A 22291-nucleotide genomic window follows, 5' to 3' on the forward strand; every position below is an offset into this window, starting at 1 on the left:
CAGGAATCCCACAATGACATTATGATTCATAATGTCATTGTCGGATAACCTGTAAAAAATAAAAAAGGACAAGTTTAAAATAAAAAACAAATACGAAATAAATAATTTAAGGAAAAAAAAAAAACATTTTTTTTTTCCTCCTGACTTTTTGCTGTCGAATCCCGTGTTTTTCGGGTGGGGTCGACCCGAATTCGAACACCATATTTGGGTCGAATATAGGGACAACCCGAATTCGAACATCAACACTACTCCTTGGTCTCCCCCTGGTTTGTTGGGATGGCATTGACTTCACATAGGTTGAACAGGTCAGCTTTGCTCATTCGTTTGTAAACCACTGGATCAGGCATGTTTGCAAAATAAAGATAGGACAGAAAACAAAGAGGGGGTGGGGGAACTGTATATGTTCTCTAAAAAACAACTTGGCCTATCTCCAAGAACTGTTTCCCCTGGGGTCACAGCCCAGTGCTGAGTCAATCACTTAACCCTGCATTGATGCTCTAAGTAGAAACAGATCTCAGCAAACTGCTAGAAGATGTGACCTGCCAGGCTAAGTGATTATGAGTAAAATAATATGGGACGTCGACAGATGTGCGAGGCTATCTCCAACAATCACGCGTCCTCAGCAATTCACCAGAGCACTGGCAAATACTGCTGGTACCCAAAATACCTCAATCTCAACAGGACAACACCCCTAAGCAGTACACACACTGAGATCCCACCGCTCTGCCACCAGTATGTGACGAATGCCCTCTCAGCCAGCACCCCTGCGCATAGACTTTCCAGCACGCTCAGCAATGGTCAACGCGCCAGCAGGCCAAAGCAGGATTTTTCACGGGGAAAGGTTAACCACTTCTGTTAACCCTTGCCAAACACACCTTTACAAGGTAGACTGCCACCACGTGCTTAGACGGAAGTATGCACCATTACCCCTGCCAACCGCAGTTGTGCTTTTTAAAACAAAAAAAAAACCATTTTATTTTTATTTATTTTGTATTTTCATAACAAAAACAGACAGAACAAACAGCAATCATATTAATACGATCAAAAAGTTGTTGGTCTGGTACATATTGTACCAAGCATCAATAAGACATACAAACAAAACAAAGCAAAACACTATAACCAAGAGAATAGAACCCTTACATTTCAACTAAAATGATCCAAAAATCAAAAAATCAATACCACTGTCATTTACCTGAAAAAGTATATAATCACAACAACCCTTCCCTTCTGTTATCCAACATTCATCTCCCACTCCTCTCGGAACCCTTTAAATGGAATACTGGAAAAACCCTATTGGTTTACCCTGTCCCTCCAGTCTTCTCTCCCAACATGTTTTTATATTCAGCTTATTCCTGAAACATTAGACAGGGTGACCAAGCATCAAGGTATTCCCACTTCGTTTATATAGGTTGGAAATTAAATCCTCCATCAACCTAATCTCATTCACTTTACGTATCCACATACCCATGGATGGGCCTGTGGACTTTCTCTACAAACTCGGAATGCAGGCCCTAGCAGCATTTACCAAAAATTTCACCAGATTTGTTATAGGCATTCTGGGGACAATCTTTAAGGTGGAGTAGGAAGAACCCTGGGTCGTCGGGTATTGTTCTCACCACCAAATCCTGGCATACCCTCCTCACCCCCTGCCTAAACCCAGTTAGCCGCGGGCACGACCAGAAAATATGCAGCATTATGCCACTATGATTCCCACACCTCCAGCATACATCTGGTACAGCAGGAAATACCAACGTGCAATTTACCAGGGGTCATGTACCAACATGTCAAAATTTTGTAACCCAATTCTTGAGAGGTGCTATGCATTAAACTTTTGTGACAGTATCTCATCACTTGGTCCCTTTGGTCCTGAGTGAAACTCATTCCCAGTTCCCTTTCAGATCCTTTCAAATAGGTAGTTATGTAATCATCCGGTGTCTTGTTCAGCAGAGAGTACAGAGCTGATAGGGCATGGTGGGAGTTGATTTCCCCACTAAACATTCTCTCAAAAACTGTAAGCCGTCTGCCACATCTTACATCTATCTTCAGTAATTTAAGAAAGTGAGACAGTTGCGCCGCTTTTTCAAAAATCCAGCCTATAGGGAAGAGAAGGATTAACTAGGTCAGTTAGTGTACACAAAGACTTTCCTGCTCCAAAATGTCTAGCCCTGGATAGCCCCTTTTCTCTGAGTGAGTCAAAACCACCCTGTAGCATGTCAGGAGTAAAATCTGGGTTATCCAGAATTGGGGTAAGGGCGCTAGGCTGTGGTGAGATTGCTTCACAATCAAAGTTTTTCCTACAAACAGAGATGGTGGTCAGTGAAGTGGGGTGAGCTCTATCGAAACATTGATTTGGCGCAGGGATCCATGGTAATGTTTGAAGGGGAATGGTGCTACACGCCTGTTCCATCTGCACCCACAATTTAGAGTTACCATCTGTACCCCAATTAATGGTTCTAACTAAATGCGTGGCTGCGTAGTACACATTCAGGTTTGGTACTCCCAGGCCCCCCACAGACTTGCTCCTAAAGAGTAGTTTTCTATTTATGCGAGGGCTCTTGTTACACCAGATAAATTTAAAGATTTTTGTGTGCAGTTGTTTGAAGAAACATTGAGGTAGCGATATGGGCACGGCCAAAAATAGATATAGCAACCTAGGAAGTAGGTTCATTTTAATGACCTGTATCCTACCAAACCATGAGAAGGAGCGGTTATTCCACTGCTCCGATTGGTCATCATCAGAAGGAAAGGCGAAAAATTAGGGGGATAGATGAAATGGAGATTTTTGGGGATCATGACTCCCAAATATTTAGTAGCGGGCTCTTCCTATTTAAACGGGAAGTTCTCCGCCAACTGGCTTTTAAGCGGACAATTTGTGCTCCTTCCCTGAGATCTGTAACCCCTTTACATCACTAGCGGCCCTGATCTGACACAGAAAAGGTTCCAGAACTAGAATAAAAATTAGAGTGGACAGAGGGCAACCGTGCCTTGTACCATTTGTAATTTCAATCTAGAGTCCTCTTGTGTACATTTTCTAGGCTTTGGATCTTCAGTATTAGGTCCTGCATTTCTTTGGCTGCCGCTTTTTTGAGTATGGAATCGTGCGTCACAAAGATCCCTCCAATAACCGCTTTGTGTGCTTCCCACACTATAATGGGGCTCACATGTGGTGTTTTGTTAAGGGAGAAATAAGTTGAAATCTCTTTCAGAATATTGGCTTTAATAGCCTCATCTTTTATTAGGGACTTATTAAGCTTCCAGTTCCACACCTTAGGGTTGGGGTAGGTAAGAGAGACTTCCAAAAATACCGGGGCATGGTCAGCAAAGATGGTGGACCCTAAAGAACATTTCCTAATTTGTGTGAAATCAGAATGTCTTATTTCCGCATAGATCACTTCTGGATATGACTGGACTGGTGGGGCCTAGAAAAGAAAAGAAAAGAAAAAAAAAAAAAAAAGAAAAGTGTAGTCCTTTTCCATCGGATGCATTACTCTCCATACATCCATCAACTGTTTTTTTTGCAAACATTTGCTAATGCGACCTCCACCTGGGAGGCCTTCTTAGTGATACTGGAGCTATCTAGCGCTTTATCCGGTGCATAATTAAAATCTCCCCCCAATATCAGGCGGCCCTCTCTAAAGTCTTCTAGTTGGGAAAGTAAAGTAGAAATCAAAGCTGCCTGTGACGTGTTTGGGGCATAAGCTATGGCCAGAGTGAGAGGCTGATTGTTATCAATACCTTTCAAAAAAAGAAACCGACCCTCTTTATCATATTGGGCTGCCTTTAGTGTCCAAGACAAGGAAGAGCTAATCAGTATGCTTTCTCCCTTGGATCGAGAGTCAGGAGAGCAGCAATGGTAGCTTACAGGATTTCTACGATCTTGGAGGTTGGGAGGGTTGTCCTTCTTTAAATGTGTTTCTTGTATAAAAGTTATCTGGGCCCGGGTTCTATGAAGGACAGATAAAAGGTTTGTATGCTTTTCAGGAAAATTTAGACCTTTCACATTAAGAGTGACATTCTTTACAGGTTCCACCTAGGTAGTCAGTAGCACTTGACTTAAAGTAATAAGCTACATAAACAACACAGAAATGTAAGTAGGATTCTATTCACTAACACTAACAGTGAGGACAACATTCCTCAGTCGTGGGGACTCAATTCCCAGAAGTCCGCCCACCGGTATGTAACTCTTATCCAAAAAGGTTGGGGGCAGAAGGCCCTAATATCCCTCACTCAGGCAAGCAAGGACCCTAACTCGGAGACTTTGAGGGTACCAACAAAGAGGTGGGACCCCTGACACCGCCGCAGTAGAAAAGATATCACATAAGTAAAACATATAAATTAGCCGCATTTACATCTGAAACCAGAGATAATGAGAAAACTGTTACCACCAATAAACAGACAGACATTCCATAAAAAGGAGAAGTTTGGTGTGCACATGGATTACTAAACAGCAACACTACATCAGAACATGGACTGTAGATCCCAATTGACCTCATGGGGCATTGTGACCCGAGTGATCAAATGCAAGATAAAGGAACCAAATAAAATCAAACAACATGTCTTAAATTCACAGGCTTAAAAAAATAAATAAAAAAAGCATAGGTTTTGAAAGAATCCCCTGGGTATTACTAGGAATACATTGCTATGTGGTGGAACATATAGTCATATTTCAAAAAAAAAAAAAAAAAAACCCCACCATATAGAACAATACATATATCCATGGTATTATCAAAAAAGCCACTAGGTGGCAAAAGACAGCAAGGCATGACATTAAGAGCTAAAGTCCATCTCTTTAAAGGAATTCCAACCAATGTGCTGTTTTAAAAAAGGGAGAAAAGCAAAAAGCCACAGCATATATATGACATATAAAGTCAAAATCCTCTGAGTAGATCCATGTAGAAAAAGGTAACCAAAAGAAAGAGGGGTGGGGGGGGGTTAATCCCCTTTTCCAGGATAGACATTGCACAGTTGGATATCTTTTGGGATTTTTCCGGTTACACCTTCTGCAATGGATTTTCCACTCAGAGCCGTCCAGGTCCTCTTAAAAAAAACAAAAAAAAAAAAAAACGGGGCTAGATGGCCAATCCGGAAGGGAGACCTGTGGTAGGGAGAAAGTGGCCAGAAAGTAGGGCAGATCTGCGGAAGACTGCCGTTACCCCATCCTTTGATGCAGCAAGGTGAAATGGGAAGCCCCACCTATAGCGCAAGCCCTTGGCCCTCAAAATTTCTGTGAGTGGACGCAGGGCCCTTTGCAGCGCCAAAGTGTGGAGAGAGAGCTCCTGCATCAGCATAATGGGTGATTTTTGAAAATAGATTTCCTGCTGGGAGGGGGCAGCTTTTAACATATCATCATTCAGCGGGTAAGAAAATAGTTTGCACACAATGTCACGCACTCTGCTGGGATCCTTGAATCGTGGGCCCAACACTCTGTGGACTCTCTCTATGGCAATAGGGTTGTCCCAGGGATTTCCCCGTAGTGTGTTGAAAATTTAGGCAACTGCATTGTGGATATCTGCGGGTTCAACCAATTCCGGCAGACCGCGTATTGTCACATTTTGCATCTGCATCTAAATCATCCTGTTGTGCAACCGCTGCAGCAATTAGGAGTGCTCATTTAAAACTTGCCTCTGCTGTTTGGAGGTTGTCAGCAAATCATCAGTCACCTTTTCTACCGCCATGACTCTAGTGCCCAAGTCCTGTTTAAGGCAGGCAATCTCCTTTTAACAGTGGACTCAATGCGTGTCAAAGGTCTACAAATCCTCCCTTGTATTGCCAGGAGCAGAGTTCAAAGTGCTGCTGGCCGAAGCTTGAGCAGGTCCGGGGGGGGGGGGGTTAGGATCGCTCGTCGTTCATCGTTCGTGGATCCGCCAGGACGATGAACGACGCTGACTGTACACACACCAGATTCTCGCCTGATATCTGGCCGATGCCGATTATCGGGAGAGAAAAATCTGATGTGTGTACTCGGCTTAAGGGGAAATACAAACCTAATAATATTTTCCACAATAATATCCACCCTCTCACACTAAATATTGTCCACAATATCACAGTATGTACATAGCTTAAAGACTGGGCTGATGTTCTCTGCATACGGTCCCCTCAGAAATATCGTTATCACTCTACGGAGAGTGGATCGCGGTCTTTTGCACCTTCCACAATGATCCACTGCTCTGACTATGTATCCCCTGAAGCCCTTTGACAAAATGCATCGGAATAGAGACCTTTGAGCAATTACATCTGTTTCAACACTTAGACAACCGATTGTCTAGTAAGAAAGGCATACCCCGATTATTTTACCATCTAGGGTTGCCTCTTTTGGAAAATTCCTTTTTAATTGTGTGCATTCATTTCTGTAACTATAACAAATTGTTGTTATTACTGTACACTTTGATATTTTGAAACAATATGGGGTTGGCAGACCTTTTTATTAGGCAAATAAAGGTAGGGCCACTCTCTCTCTCTTCCCTCTGCTCTTGTTCTCTAGAGTACACAACTTGTGGGCTCCCTGCTTGCAAATTAACCAAACCTCATGGGCCCAAACATTACATTTTTAAGATTTTTGACCCTAAATCTTGGGTGGCTCACAGTACTTCGAAGGCCGTACTTGAGATTTTTGAGGAATATTACAGAGAATTGTATACAGCACAACCTGCCCTTCTAAATGATCTGCTAAGGCCAGATTGCCAAAACTTGGATCTGAACATAGGGAGTCTCTTAATAAATCAATTTTGTTGGAAGAAGCTCAGAAGACGATTAGATTGCTAATCATAAGATTCCGGGGCTGGATGGCTATTCGGCTGAATTTTATAAACTGCTCCAGGATGATGTGGCACCTTTCCTAATGGGTTTATATTGCCATACTCCAACATGTCCCCTTCCCAGATTTAATGAAGCGCATACAATATTGATTCCTAAAGAGGGCAGGGACCTTACTCCAGACTCTCCCTTTAGACTGATATCATTTCCAAATTGCGATTATAAAATTTTAATGGCTAGCAGACTGCAACAATTTCACAATCTTTGCTGACCAAGCATCAATTTGGATTTGAGTGAGGTAAACACTCCACGATAGGAGTTGGCACTGCTAATGCAGCGACAGTAGCAGCACCCACCCCTAAATACCTGAAAACTTTGTTACTAGGACTTGATGCTGAAAATGCCTTTGACAAAATAGAGTGGCCACTTTTGCATGCAGTATTGGCTCAATGGGCATTTGGTTACAATTTTTCTCCTTTCATCCAGTTCATTTATAAGTCTCCACAAACAAGATTGTTGAATAATGGATCTTTGCCTTCCTATGTGGAAATGATTAATGGATCTTTGTCTTCCCATGTGGAAATGAGTAGAGGTACTCGCCAGGGATGCCCACTTTCTCCACTGTTGTTTAATTTGGCCCAGGACCGGTTGCTGTGGCTCCTTGAATATTCACTAGATTTTGAGGGTATACTTATAGGCACCAAGAAAGTGACACAATATGGATCAGTATCTGGATATTTTGTTAACCTGGACAAATTCAAGGCTTTGTATCTGTCTAACTGTGTTACACCTAAATGGAGTTCTTTATATCCAGTCCTTTGGTGCAAGGAAAAACTGCAATATCTGGGGGTCCAAATCACAAAGAAACATTTAAAACTATATTGCACTAACATTAAACTGCAGAAATAGTATTTCTTCATTCTTTTCTTTTTGGGAGGAGTGAATTTGATTAGGATATTATTTTCTATGCTTCTATATACCATTCAAATGCTACCGATTTTACTTCGCCAACAAGACTTGAAGGAACTTTATAAAATGTTTTGTTTTGTTTATTTGGGGAGGTAAACATGCATCAGCCAGTTAAAAAACGGGGGACTGAATTTTCCAGATGTGGATCTCTACAATTGGGCGGCACTAACCAGGTACCCAACTGGGGATTGGCTCCATGATACCAGTGATTACACGGATTACACATTCATTCAACAGAAGATTGCTAACAAATTGTTGATCTGTTAACTAAAAAATATCTATGCTTTAGGGGGGATCAAGATTGTTTTTTCTCTTGGTGCAAAAATTAACCATATTTTTCAAAGATGTTTTGCTTTCCTCTACATGAGGGTTTCTCAACTAGGGTGCCGTGGAACCCTAAGGTTCCTCCAGGGATTGCTAGGGGATCCTTGAGCAATGGAAAATTTGTGACTCATGTGATTATAAGTGACACCAACTATCTTTAGCAGGGGAAATGTTTTCTGATGACCGCCATTCTAATGTACAGTGCTGTGGATTTAGTAATTATAGCAGGGGTTCGCTGATGACCTAAAAGTTAATTTAATGGTTCTAACATGTTAAAAAGATCAAGCAACACTGCTCTAATTCAGCTATGAGTTAAAGACTCTATATAAGCAGGTTTTTAAATATTTTTCATTAATATAATGACTTGGTTACCTTTGATAACCAAGTGTTTTTTTCAGCCTATGTAATTAGGATTTAATTGCATGAAAACATTTGATCTAAAAGGGTTAGGTGAGGACAAAAAGTAAGAAGTCGTTGCTTACATATAACTTTGCTAACAGGTAGAGGGTCTGTAGACTTAAACTGTGTAATGTTTACATGGATGAGCAGCTCCAGAATGGTTTATAAACAATGTATAATCTATTAGAAGCTATATTGGAAGTACAGATTGTTGTTTCCTTGGTGGATTCATGGTCATCCTTGTCTGGGAAATTATTCTGAAAACTGAAACTAACGCCATCCCGCCTATGGTTGCAAAAAAAAAATATAGCCGCTCATTTATAATAAAGTAATATCATAGCATATAACAACATACATAGGTATATGCATACAAATTTACATACATTCAGTTTCCGACCTACAGGGTCTAAATCTGGGAAAAATCTGTATACCATTTTTCAGCCCCTTGGAAGACAAACTGCCTTCTTTTAGTGCTAAATACTCCAAAGTCAAACTCCTCCACCCAGAGCATGTTACTATTTTCAAAGTTTACTAGATTCCATATGATCTTAACAACAGTAAAAAAAATACTTAACATAAAGTTAAAAATAACACATTTTCATCCGGAACAGAAAATACCAATGTTCCCAAAGAAAGTGCCACAGTATACAACAGCTGCATTTCACAAATGTTGGCACTTACTGCTTCTGGACGGTTAAACTTGGCTTTTCTAAAAGTCTCGGGATCAATCACAGAACCGCAAGACGACAAAATCCGACATAATGCAAATAAAGCGTCTTTGATATTGCTAGCCCTCTTCATTGCGTCTTACTTTACTAGTTTGAAAGGCGGCTAATGTCTGGTGTTTCTAGGCGACGAGCAGAAATATCAAACGAAAACCGGAAATGGTATTTATAATGTTCAAGTGACGTGTTTCTTCACTAGCGCCATGTCTGTTACTGGAATAAATGTAGCTCGAATGTGATCTTGTTAAATTGTAGCACATTTTTGTTTTTGGAGTTGTTTTTCTTTGCCAATCATAACTGTATTCTGTACTTAGATCTACCTATAAAAACGGGTGAAACATGTAGGTAGATGGTTATCCCAAGATGCACGTAAGTTCATAAACTGGGCAAATCTCACCATGCGTATTTCGAGGTATTACTGTTAGGCACACGATACGATGCTTAAATTGTCTTGTTGATAACAGAAGATTGTTTCACCAGAAATTTGCATCATGCATAATGTCTGACAGTGTGGCTTGCTGCATGGGAAGTCAGATGTTTCTCAGATGTGTGCAGTTTTTTTCCAAATAAAACACTTACAAATACCTGGTATTTTTAGCGCTTTATAAAGCCTTGTGTTTAGCCAGGATACATATATAATCTTACTGACAACTAAAATTTAAAAATTGGGCACCAGGCAGGGCTTTATTGTAGAAAGGGACAGGTGATGCAATAGGTTTTATTTCCTGTCACATTGCCACCCGTTTACCAAAACTCATTGGTTGCCACAATACCAAGCGCATCCTGACATCCCTTGCAGGTGTGCAGAAGATACATCACCCTGGCCTGGTCAATCAAGATAACTGAAGATCAGAATGCAGAATAGGAGAAAGAAGAAGATTGTGACACCTGTGACAGAATATTGATGAGTGATTATCCCCTTAGTTTAGTGTTGCTTTAAAGTGAAACTAAACGCCACTATACTCACCTGTCCCTGTTCTGTCACACAAAGCCGCCATCTTCTTCCTTCTTGTCTTCCTGGATGCGATCTTCAGCCATCTTGATTGTCTCTGTTCAGAATTTCAAGATGTCATCCCATCTTGTAGCAGAAGTAGCTGTGGATTTAGTAAAGCTTTCTTCCAGACTGATGGCACAATTGGTGGCAAGGTGCTCTGGTTGAAATATTTGGCAGTGGATACCATGTCTAAGCAGGGCAGCCTAGTTTTTGGAGACGCTCTGGATGAGGCTATTAAAAGCATGACTAAATCCAAGTCAGCTATGCTTCCCCAGAAGTACAGAAAAGGGCAATAGCAAGAGAACCAGGGACATGTTTAAAGATGCTAGCCCTACAGGCCAGAAGTTATCTAGGTCAGCTCGGGAAAACCCACAATCCGCCCTTTCCCACTAGCTCTAGAGTTAGGGGTCGAAAAGCTGAATGACAAATCTTTCTGAAGTTTTGCCCACCAAACCAACTGTTAGATCCTAAGAGAAGGATATGTGGCCATAAGATTTTTTGTAGTCAAGAATATTAGACAATTCAGGGAAAATTAAGATGATTCAGGTGTGTAAAATCTTGTATCATGGAGTTGTGCTACGTGCGGGCAATCATTCCTGCACACCAAAGAAGAGAGGGGGTGGGGTTGTATTCTGATGAAGGCATCAGGAAAGGTAAAACCGGTGCTCAAAGGAGGGTAAATTTGTATATGAATCTAAAGAGCTTTTGCATGTAGTCCCTAAAGACTGTTATGTCGGTAGTTAGGTCAGAGTATTTGATTATTTTAGTAAACCTTGCAGGTGCTTATTTCCGTATCCATATTTGAAGCAACCATCAATGTTTTCTAAGGTTGAGAGTGGGGGACTTACATTATCAGATTTGCCATCTTCCATTTGTACTTTGTGTGACCCTGAGCATTTTCTCCAGATTCTGTTGGTTGATGGTGATCTTGAGACTCCAGCAGATTCACCTGTTTTAATACCTAAACAATATGTTGCTACTTGCCAACAGATTGACTACATAAGAGTGTATAAAAAATGAGGACCAGTGGAGTCACGTATATGCACAATATGTACAATCCCTCGAGTGGGATGATTGCCAACCCTGATAGTATAATCAACACAACAAAACAGAGGGGACAAAAGAGGGTTTTTAAGGCAATTTAATTATATTCTATAATCAATATACAAGCAATAATCAGTATGGTGCCGCTCAACAGGCAGAAAAATTGATACAAGATCTCTCGATTTCGGTCCTAAAAATTTTTTATATAATAGCAAGACTAGACATTTATCACCTACTGTACAAATATTTAGTCATCATCAGAAATATGTTTAGCAAAAAAGGCTGTACGCCGACTAAAATAAGCGCTGGAACAGTCAAGAGGTGCCCGCAGCTTTGTTACCTGACGCGTTTCGCCTACTTTAGGCTTCTTCAGGGGTAGCTGTGTGCCTTAACATGTATAATATTAACCTGGATAAGGAGTATTATTAAGTAAGTGAATTGTGTTGAATGAAGATACAGTTGTCATATGTTGCTGATCCCAGGAGTATGTCAGAGAAGGAAAGATGAGGGTCGCCTATATGGCCCACAGTAATGGAATCCGATGGATGTCACCAACTCAATACAGTGTTCTGCGACAGCAGCGTCCTCCTAAGGATTGGATGCACCAACAGATTGAGTACCCACAAGATTCACAAGCTGATATACCTGTCTGTACTTTTCAGATTTGGATGGATAGTCAACTAGGTATAAGTGTTTTTTTTATTTTTTTCTAACAGTTCCACTTTAAATGAGGGACCGGGTCTTTTTCAGTAGAAAATAAAGATGATCAGAACAAAGGAAGTGAAAAAAAATGATACAAATTGACTTGGAAAAACAGACACACATCATTCTCTATAAAGACACATGAAGATCATCGGGGTCGAGGCAGGCAGCAAGCAAGAGAGGTCAGGTCACAAGCCAGGGGTCAATAGCCAGGGATCCAGGAGACAGACACCAGAGACACAGAGGCCACTGCGGGCACAGGGAACACAGGAGACACTGGAAAAAACAGGAGGCACAGGTGATGCAGGGAAATCCACAGACAGACAGGAACACTGGAACAGCACAGGGAAGTTGGCTGGGAACCAACAGACTGGACAACGAGTGGTTAACACAGGAGCTGGACATGGGAAACACTGGATTAAGCAACAGGTGTACAGGAACTAGCTCACAGAGTTAGGGGCACTAGTGAAGACTTGTTGCACGAACACATAGTGCAAGTGTGTGAGCTAGCTAAATACCCAGGGCAGGTCCAGAGGCTATTTTCTGATTGATCAGGGGATTGAACAGAATTGATAAAGCTTGGAAACAGAGGCACGCCCAGCGCTAGAACTGCCTGCATGCGCTGGAGAGAGGCGTCTACGCTTAAGAGGGGAAGAGGTGAGTGTGACAAGGTTGACCATTTGGTGGTAGTTCCTGCTCAAACTATTGCTTCAGTCCTCCTGAAAGGGCCAGAGGTGTATTAAAACAATCAATTCTTGGACAATGCTGAACTTTGTGACCTCTTGAACAAGACTTCACTAATGATAGACCAACAATGCAAATATCTCTGGACTTGCAAATGGGTGTGATTTTGATAGAGAGAAAGCCTGTGTGTTAGGTTTAGAGCTTTTTTAGAGACCCCTTTCTTCTCCCATCCCTTTCCTATGTACTCTTTACCTTCTTCCCTTTCTTGTAAGTAATCTTTGTGTATATCTTAATCTGGTAATGAGCATATCCCTTATTATAAGATCCAGTGGTTTGTCTTTAAAAACAAGGCACCCCAAGACAGAGCACATTGTACAGCAAGCATCACAGGCACAGTTGCCTTATGAATTTCTTCTATTCAGTGGGCTCATTGGTACTTGCTTCCAATTTAGGTCATCTTTCAGTGGGACTAGTCTTCATTGTGCCAACAGATTGTTCTGCCACTTGCAAGTTGATATATTGAATGAGGTTGGAGATCCTGAATAGGGGCAGGTCTCTCAAACCTAAAGAATGGATCACTGGTTCCTAAAATTCCAGATACATTTCATGGGCCATCAAGCTGAAGCAAGATGGGTAAATTTAATTGTGAAGTATTCACACATTTTGGGACTGCAATCAGCCTTTGTGGCATTAAAGCAATTCCTTCTGTGGATTAAGGGCTATCAAGTGAAGTTACTTAAGTCACTGCCATTTGGTTAACCTTATGTCCTTCGCCAAGGGGTTAGTTGGAGTGCTTCTCATTTAGGTGTGGTGAACCTGGTCACAGATTAGGGTATTCCAATGAGTAGTCAGTAAATTCCTGTTTTCTCAAGAACTTTGTTTGGCTTTGGGGTACTGCCAGGTAATCCTCATATCATCAAAGAGATAACATACTGTTAGTATTTTGTGTCTAGTTCCGCCTGGAAGCTGTATCCTAGGATGCCTTGTCATTTCCTTAAAATTTCAGGATGGTGTATGTGTTTCCTATGATTCCCCCAGATTTGGGTGCTGAGGTAAATCAGATCAGAAGGTCCTTGCTATAGCAGTGTTTCCATGGAGCTCACTGGAAATACCAAGGGTCACTGGAGACACTCAGGTCAGGAGCGAAAAGACCTTTGTTACCTGCTGCTTGAGCTGTTTACAACTGCCCCAATACCTTTGCTGCAGAAGAGGGATATCCTGAAGCAAGGTGGTCATCAACATTCAAAGTTTGCTCACTTGAATTTGATGGCCTAAAGATTAAATGTAGAAAAAATTGACTGATTGGAGTTAATGATTATCACCCTCTTGAAATCCAAAGGATGTTCCACCAAGGTCATTTATTATAGGGTCTGGAAGACGTTTTTGCAATTCTCAGTTTCAAAGGGCTCTGGATTTAGGATTGAGCTACCTCCTTAGAGGTCCTAGTGTCAGCCTTATCTGCTTTTACAAATTAAAAATGGGCCTCTCATCCAGTGAAAAAACAATTCTTGGGGGCAATCATAAGGCCTCCTTTAAAGCCTTTCTTCCAATAAGGGGATCTGCTGTTAAAGGTTTTCTGATGTGAACAGACTTATTGCCTAGTATTTGGTGATCGAGTGGCTCTGCAACCAGTGCTGTCTTTTGTGCCCAAAGTGGCATTAGACTTCCATTATAATGCTGATACTGTCCTGTCTGTCAACCCTTTGGAATCATTTTGCCTCAGTTATCAGACACTTCTACCTTGCCTTATTCACATTATGAACTGGATAGTTCAATGCTTCTTTACCAACTACTTGTGCTTACGACCACTATTATATTAGTAAGGACCAGAAAAGACTGCTCTCATTTACATTTATTAAAGGATGTGCAGCACCAACACAAGCTACAAGAAAGAAGGATGATTTCTAATGTCCCAATGTGGTGGAATTATGGATTTATGGATACATACAGTATATGTGCATCAGATTCTCAGTGAAACAGTGTCAATTTAACCCATTTTAATGAAGCAACAAAAAATGTAAACTGTGATCAGGCAGTCATCAGTGACCATAACATCGTTTACATATTGCAACAGACATTCCTGGGGATAAGGAAACTGGAATCACAGGACGAGGAACATCCCAGCTGTTCTCTGAAATTAATTGCATCTTAGTAGGCCCAACAATGCAGGTGCACTCATTCTACCTCATTCCAGCATCAGGTCTCCTCTCCCCATGCAAAGCTGCCCTCTTGATTAATTTTTGCATTTGAAGGTATGCCAGGTAAGCCATGCTTACACTATTGCCATATTTCTGCTGGTATGCCCTAATGACCCTCCCTATTTTTACTGACCCTGAGTTTCTCCAGTTACCCCTGGTATTTCCAGAAAGCTCCTCCTCCCCCATCTCTTGTGACCACATGTATGTCCTGTGACCCTATGGATCCCCTTGACCACTAGTGTTTCCCTCTACCACTTATAATTCCTGAATACCTTCCTGCTACTTCTCTGGCTAGCAACTCCTGTCTGCTTCTGACTCACTTATCATTTACTGCTCGGTGCAATAAAGGGCTATAAAAGGGAGAAAGGGCTATGCCTGAAGGATTCTTTCCTTTGTGAATGCTGGTGTCCTATGAGAAAATCCTAACTTCAGAATACGTACTACCAGCTGATTAGACAAGTACAATGACATCACAAACAGCTGTGACTGCGCATGCATCTCCTATCTTTTGTCTATGAGATTGTGCTTTAGTGTTCGCTCTTTAAGAGTGGGCTTGTACTTTAGGCCCTGGTATTCAGTTGTGCTGCTCCCCGCCCACCTTGTACTGTGAGATAATCAATCAATTGATTCAATTGACAAATAACTTGATATTTATAAAAAAACTAGTTGATTACCCAGCGTTGCCTGGGTATTTATTTATTGCAATCCGTTATTATACAGGAAAAGTAATCAAATAAAGCTATAGTGTTAAATCAAAGAAATGTTTTTTACGAGTTTTAAATTTATAAGTACAGTATACAATTAAAATACAAATAAATTAAAATGACCTAAATTAATGGCATATGTTCCAATGAGCTTTTAAATGTTTTAATAAGAACATTGTGCTCATAAAACATCCTTTGTATCTTTAAGACAATCTAAAATTTTGTTCCTGAGATGTAGGTGCACTTCTGGTCAGTTTCTATTAGTTCGCTTTCAACAAATTATAGTTGTAGAAAATTTGGTGGTTGATCTGGCAGTGGAAGTAACAATCCCGCTGTAAGGAGTGGCTCTCTGGGCGTAAAATCCCAGGCGATACCTCACCACAAGAGGGCGCGCACATCCTACTCCCTCCGTCAGCTTTGTTTGCGGTAGCACTGGGGTTGTAGGATCAGTGCCCTGTAGGTTGCAACATCCCTGTAGCTAAGGTTTTCCCTCAGCATCCTCTACATTGAGGCTGCACAGCTGAAAGGAATTGAGTTGTGTGCAGTTGATTAGCAGAGTAGTTCTCCGTAATCCTGGCTGTCATTGGCTGCTGGGGCTTTATAGCTTTATATCTGCTCCCAGTCAGAGATGCCTGTTATAGGGTCTGCTGGACTTTCCTGTGTTGAATTGTTTTGTGAGTTTTCTGTTTCTGACCATCCATTTCAACTCTACCTGGACCGATCTCTGCTTGTGACCCCGACTCCATTTTTGCTGGATGGACTCATTTCCGGTGTGTTTGACCTCAGAGCAGAGCTTGAGTTGGCAGAGCTTGACTCAGAGTTGGCAGAGCTTGACTTTCCCTTTATTTTTCAGCAAATACCAGGAGACTCAGATTTAAACTTCCTGGCTTGACAGTAACTACAAACCATTTCCATTTTTCCGATGGTAGCACTTGCATGCTGTGAGTAGTCTTTATGTGGAATCCTCCCAATGCTAAGCTAAAATGTTGTGCAGTTCGTGATCATCTGGCTCTTTCCCTCATTTCGTGTACTCCGGTCTCACGCTGTTGTATTGTCTCTGAAGCTCTAGATGTAGTAGCTCTATCTCTCATTTCCTGTACTCCAGTCTCGCGCTGTTGTACTGTCTCTGAAGCCTCAGATGTAGTAGCTCTATCCCTCTTATCCTGTAGTCGGGCCTCATGCTGTTGTACTGTATCTGAAGCTCTAGATGTAGTAGGCCTATCCTTCTTATCCTGTGGTCGGGTTTCACACTGTTGTACTGTCCCTGAAGCTCCAGATGTAGTAGCTCTAGCTCTCATTTCCTGAAGTCGGGTGTCACGCTGTTGTACTGTCTCTGAAGCTCAAGATGTAGTAGCTCTTTCTCTCATTTCCTGTACTCGGGTGTCACGCTGTTGTACTGTCTCCAAAGCTCTAGATGTAGTAGCTTTATCTCTGTTGTCCTGTAGTTGGGTCTCAAGCTGTTGTACTGTCTCTGAAGCTCTAGATGTAGTAGCTCTTTCTCTCATTTCCTGTAGTCGGGTCTCACGCTGTTGTACTGTCTCTGAAGCTCTAGATGTAGTAGCTCTTTCTCTCATTTCCTGTGGTCAGGTCTCAGTGTTGTTGTACTGTCTCTGAAGCTTTAGATGTAGTAGCTCTCTCGCACAGCGTGGCAACTCTTCTATTCCTGTCCTTGGGATTTTCTTGTCTACGGTATTGTTTCATTTTTTTGCCTTTCATTGCACTCGGCCAATTGCCTTACATTTTCTTGAAGGCATTATTACAGGCCAGAAATTTGAGAGTAAAAAAGAAGTATGTAAGCAAAAGGCACACTGTCACTGAGCAATACATACACACATACATGCATGCAAATATGCCTCTGACACATACCACAGTGCTGTACAAAGATCAGCAGTGCACTTACATGAGTCTAAGTCATATGTCTAGCAAGTTTGGTTTAAATGTCTTAATGCGTTTCGGGGTGATGGTGAAACATAGCAAGTTTGGTTGAAATGTCTCCATGTGTTTACTAAATCTAAATATATTTTATCTAAATATATATAAAACATACATACAAATATAGGTCTGACATATAGCACAGCGCTGTACAAAGATCTGTGGTGCACTCACATGATTCTGAGTCATATGTTTAGCAAGTTTGGTTTAAATGTCTCAATGCGATGGTGGAACATAGCAGGTTTGGTTGAAATGTCTCCATGCGTTTCCTAGTGACCACCAAATATAGCTCTGACATATAGCACAGCGCTGCAGAAAAGTCAGCAGTGCACACACATGAGTCTGAGTCGTATGTCCAGCAAGTTTGGTTGAAATGTGTCAATGCGTTTTCGAGTGATGGTGGAACATAGCAAATTTGGTTGAAATGTCTCCAAGCATTTCCTAGTGATGACATACATAAATACATACAACCCAATATAGCTCTGGCATATATCACAGCGCTGTACAAAGACAACTGCTGCACTCACATGAGACTCAGTCATATGTATGGAAAGTTTGGTTGAAATGTCTCAATGCGTTTTTCGAGTGATGGTGAAACATACACACATACACACATTGGCCCTGATTCATCAAGCCAAATCGTATTATCGATCGCGCAGTCGTATTAGCGATCCGGAATCGTGCGCGATCGCGCTATTCAACAACCGAAAAAGCTCGCGCACGAAGCCGCGCTTATCCGACAGGTTTTTACCAGAGATGCCTGTTATAGGGTCTGCTGGACTTTCCAAAAAAAAAAAGGTGAGGGGGGAGCAAACCCTTGCTGGAAAAAAGGACTGAAAGCTAAATGTATCATTTAGACCTGGTTACTTGTTAGCATTTAATCTTAATATCCTTCTGGTCTCACCTTGTAAGATACGTTTCACCAGGTCACCTCCTCTGGGATCATCATGAATTCTGTCTAAAACAAGGAATCTTATTTTGTTTGGGTCAAAATCATTATTTAAACCAATATGTCTACTTAATGGGGTTGTAATTTTTCCATTAGACATGCTCATAAATACATTTACATAAGTGTTTTTTGGTTTTTCCAATGTAGTATTTGCCACATTCTGCAAAACACTAAATAAACAGCACAGATTGTATTGCAATCAACAAAATTTCTACATTTAATTCCTTTAATGGTGGGGAGCCAAGAAATGTTTAATCCGTTTCATCATAAATCCATTTACATATATATATATATATATATATATATATATATCAATACACAGTAGGTGACAAGATATACAGGTATTCTTGGAGAGTAACGCTAATGTAAAGTTTGCTGGTATGTTGACCATCTACTGAAATGATGAAGGGAGCACAGTCTCCCTACTAGATGAAAGGTCGGTGTAACCTTCGGGCTGAGGCCAAGCTTGGGCTATATAACTGCACTGTCTGGAAAGAGAGGTGGTAGGTAGGTCCCCTTCCAGTGATTTAGATTCCTGGGGGATTTATTCTCTGTAATTGCCATGAAGAATTGAATGAATAAATGAATGTGTTGAGTGACCAACTGTGACCAGTGAACAATAAGACATCTGAACCCTGACCTATAGATTTGGATTTAGAACTCTGGATTTTGGACTCTGGATTTAGAATGCTGAGTGCTAGCCATTACATCAATGAAACCCTACTAGCAAGGAGAAGGTAAAGGTTTGAACTTATTGCAAAACTTGATTATAGGTGGTATTGGAAAAAGTTTTCCTGGCTTTCATATGGGTTTTCATCTCCCATTCATACAGACGCATCCACCTTTGCCTTTCGAGATCCACTACCGTAACCTGTGAATCAAAACGAGCAGTAGAAACACAACCCATTGTCAAAAAAACCCTGGAGCTTGCTGCTAAGTAAAACCTTGAGATGAAGTTCCCAGTTTGTGGTTTGTCAAGGATGTAACAGGTCCACTAGTGTGAGAAAGGACCACTGGTCCACAGTGGAGGGATTTCTCATGTAAAGACAATTTATTGTTGACTACTGTCCTAAAAGGGAAAAACTTTTTTATTAAAACATCATATAGACTTGTATTTAAATATATCAAAAGAAAATAGGTTGAAAAAACTAGAAGACCTTGGGAGGCCACTCTAGTTTCAGGATATTTAGGACTGCCTCTTTTACTAGGCTGAGTCAATCTCCTTGAGCTATCTGCCCCAAAGCAAGTGTCACTCAGTTGCTTTTGCTGGCATCTGTTACTATATTTGGTACCTAAATAGTTGTAAGGAGAGAATAACTGAGAACATGTTGCCTAATGTCTTGTCTTGTAGGCATCTAATTAATAGAAAGAAACCAATCCGTTGGCAGAACCGCTTGAAGGAAGACTTATGGAGGCTTCATCTCCAAGGATCTGCTATTTGACAACATCCGTTTTCTTGAAATGAATAGGAAGAACAACTCATGAAAAAATTGTTTCTATGGTACAGGGATCATAAACCCCTGTGACAAAAGGATCTGTACATGCATCATTTTCTCTACTAAGAGCAGGGCTCCTAAATTGGCTCTTTCTTGTATCATTAGGTGTCATTCCTGGGGAATGAATCCTTACTGAGCTGGATACAAGCAGAGGAGAGAAGGCTTACAGCTGCACAAGATGTGTACAATTGGCTCATTCATTCAAGGCCAGAGAGTGGACCATTGTGTGAGGTTCCTGTGGACATTGCTGATAAGTTCCCTTTGAGAGTAGTTTCCTATGCTGATGATGTATCTGTGATTATCTATGGGACAGACGGTAGTCTCAGATGGCAGTATGCATAGGCCTTGGATCTGAGATCAACCATTACAAGTGTGAAATTTACTGGATGGGTAGGAAAGGTGAAACTTTTGATCTCCTGGGTACCTTTCCAGAACCCAGGAGGAAGGTATAATTTTTGGAATTTGATTTGTGCCAGGTGATTATAACCTGCTAAATTGTGAAATAAGGCTGGAGATTGCAAATGCCAAGATGGTAAAGTGGAACAATTACAAAATATCATACAGAGAAAGGGTTAACCTGATCAAAACTTACCTGATTCCGATTTTCTTGTATAACAGCTTTGTCTGTCTTTGCCAGGTCCCCTGTACACTAGGATATACAGCTCCTTCTTCCAGATGCTCTGGTGAAACAGGATGAACCTGGTCAAGAGGAATGTGACTTATCTTTCCAGGAGGGCAGGTGGCTTAGGTATTATCAACCCAGTGTTATTTTTTTCCCTGCTGTTTATTAAGTTTAAATTTGGTAACATGTTTGCAGAGAACCCTTCTGAATTGGCAAATACCAGTGGATGACATTAAAAAAACTTATTTAGGAAAATTCTGGAGAGGCATATTTAGTCTTCATTCTTTGATGGATCATTAGCCTTAAGAAATTGCCCAGGTCCACTTAGTCCACAAGTAGTAAGGGTTTAAGGGACAAAATAACATAGGATAGGCAAATTTGAAAAGATAGGTTTTAGGAGCTCTTTTAAATGAGCAGAAAGTAGGAAGACCATTCCAGAGAGACGGGGCAGCTCTAGAAAAGTCTTTAAGCTGGGCTTTTGACAAAGAATTGAGAGAGGAAGTCATTAGTAGGTCATTGGAAGAGCAAAGAGATTGGGTAGGGGTGTGTTTTTCTATCAGATCAGAAAGGAAAGTGGGACAAGATCTGTGGAGAGATTTGAAGCCACAGCACAAGAGAAATAGAAGCCAGTGAAGAGAACTATAAAGTGAGGCAGCAGAAGGTGGGTAGGATAAATAAGTTCGGCTGCAGCATTCATAATAGTTTGTAGAGGAGGGAGTTAGTGTCATGGTGTCGGAGGGCAGGATGGTGGACCCTCCATGTCACCAGCTCAGTTGGCGCAGAGCCAAAGTAGCTGCCCGATCTTCGCCAAAGCCTCTAGTGGTGAGGGTGTTATTCCAGAAGTCAGGGCAGGCGACAAGCATGTGTAGTCAAGGATCGAAGCCAGGGTCTGTACACAGGAAATCGGTAGCTGGAGATGCAGGCAGGAATGGAACCTGGAATGGGGCAGCTCGAAAGCCAGACTGGAATGGGTCAAAGAGTTGGTGTTCAAGTAATCAGTGAGTCTTTAATAGACAAGGCGCTCAAGAAGTTTGGAAACTTATGGGAGAAGGGAGATAGGACGGTAGCTAGAAGGTAGGGAGTGGTCTAGTGATCACCAGTAGAAATGGAATAGTTGAGTATATTGGTTAGTGCTAGGGCCAAGGTAGAGGAATGGGCATGGAGTAGATCAGAGGGAACTGGGTCAAGCCAACAGGTAGTAGATGGAGATTATGTGAGAAGAGAGAAGACGTCATCTCCAGTAACAGGGCTGATGGAGGTTAGTGATGATTTACAGGTGGAAGGGGTGGATATGATTGGAGTGGCACAGTGAGCAGAAACATCATGTCTGAGATTGATAATTTTATCTCTAAAGTTGTAGGGGAAGCAGGTGTCCATTCATGAGAAGAGGTTTCGTGGGTTGAAAACTTGCAAGGACATGTAAGCAGAGAAATTATTTTATGTGGTAACAGTAAGGGCAGTATTAAGGTGTTGTAGGGTGGCTATTGTCAGTCCATGAAGTTAGTGCTCAGGCTAGTTTTTCTCTACTTGAACTCAGCTGCACAGCCTAATCCAGTTTATTACTGCAGAGGTTTTGTCTTGCATAGGAATCTCTGCATCAACCTTGCTTGGAGATGGGGTATGCCACTCATGGCTTGAGTCTAAGGGCTCTTTTACTGGTAACTTCCAAAGAATAATTCTGGCCACATATCTGACTGATGTCAAGGGATGTTTCAACTAGACAGCCTGCCAACATCCTCAGGTGTGTAAATGCAGTCAATGCCCCTGATTCATCAAGCAGAATCGGATTATCGGTC

At 41.4% G+C, this 22291-nt stretch overlaps 1 protein-coding gene across 4 annotated transcripts in view; it reads right to left on the bottom strand.

The window, feature by feature from the left end:
• Window positions 1-9315, bottom strand: part of TEDC1 (tubulin epsilon and delta complex 1) — a 99813-nt gene extending 90498 nt beyond the window's left edge. For 2 of the 4 annotated variants that reach the window (XM_072428646.1, XM_072428649.1), the window contains exon 1: window positions 9127-9315. In XM_072428646.1, coding sequence (XP_072284747.1) covers window positions 9127-9246 — 120 coding nt within the window. In that variant the 5' untranslated portion in view covers window positions 9247-9315. The remainder of the gene's footprint in view (window positions 1-9126) is intronic. The other 2 variants (XM_072428645.1, XM_072428648.1) reach the window with 2 other exon arrangements.
• Window positions 9316-22291: the final 12976 nt, after the last annotated feature.

The sequence above is a fragment of the Pyxicephalus adspersus genome, chromosome 12 (assembly GCF_032062135.1).
Source record: "Pyxicephalus adspersus chromosome 12, UCB_Pads_2.0, whole genome shotgun sequence".
Taxonomy (NCBI): Eukaryota; Metazoa; Chordata; class Amphibia; order Anura; family Pyxicephalidae; genus Pyxicephalus; species Pyxicephalus adspersus.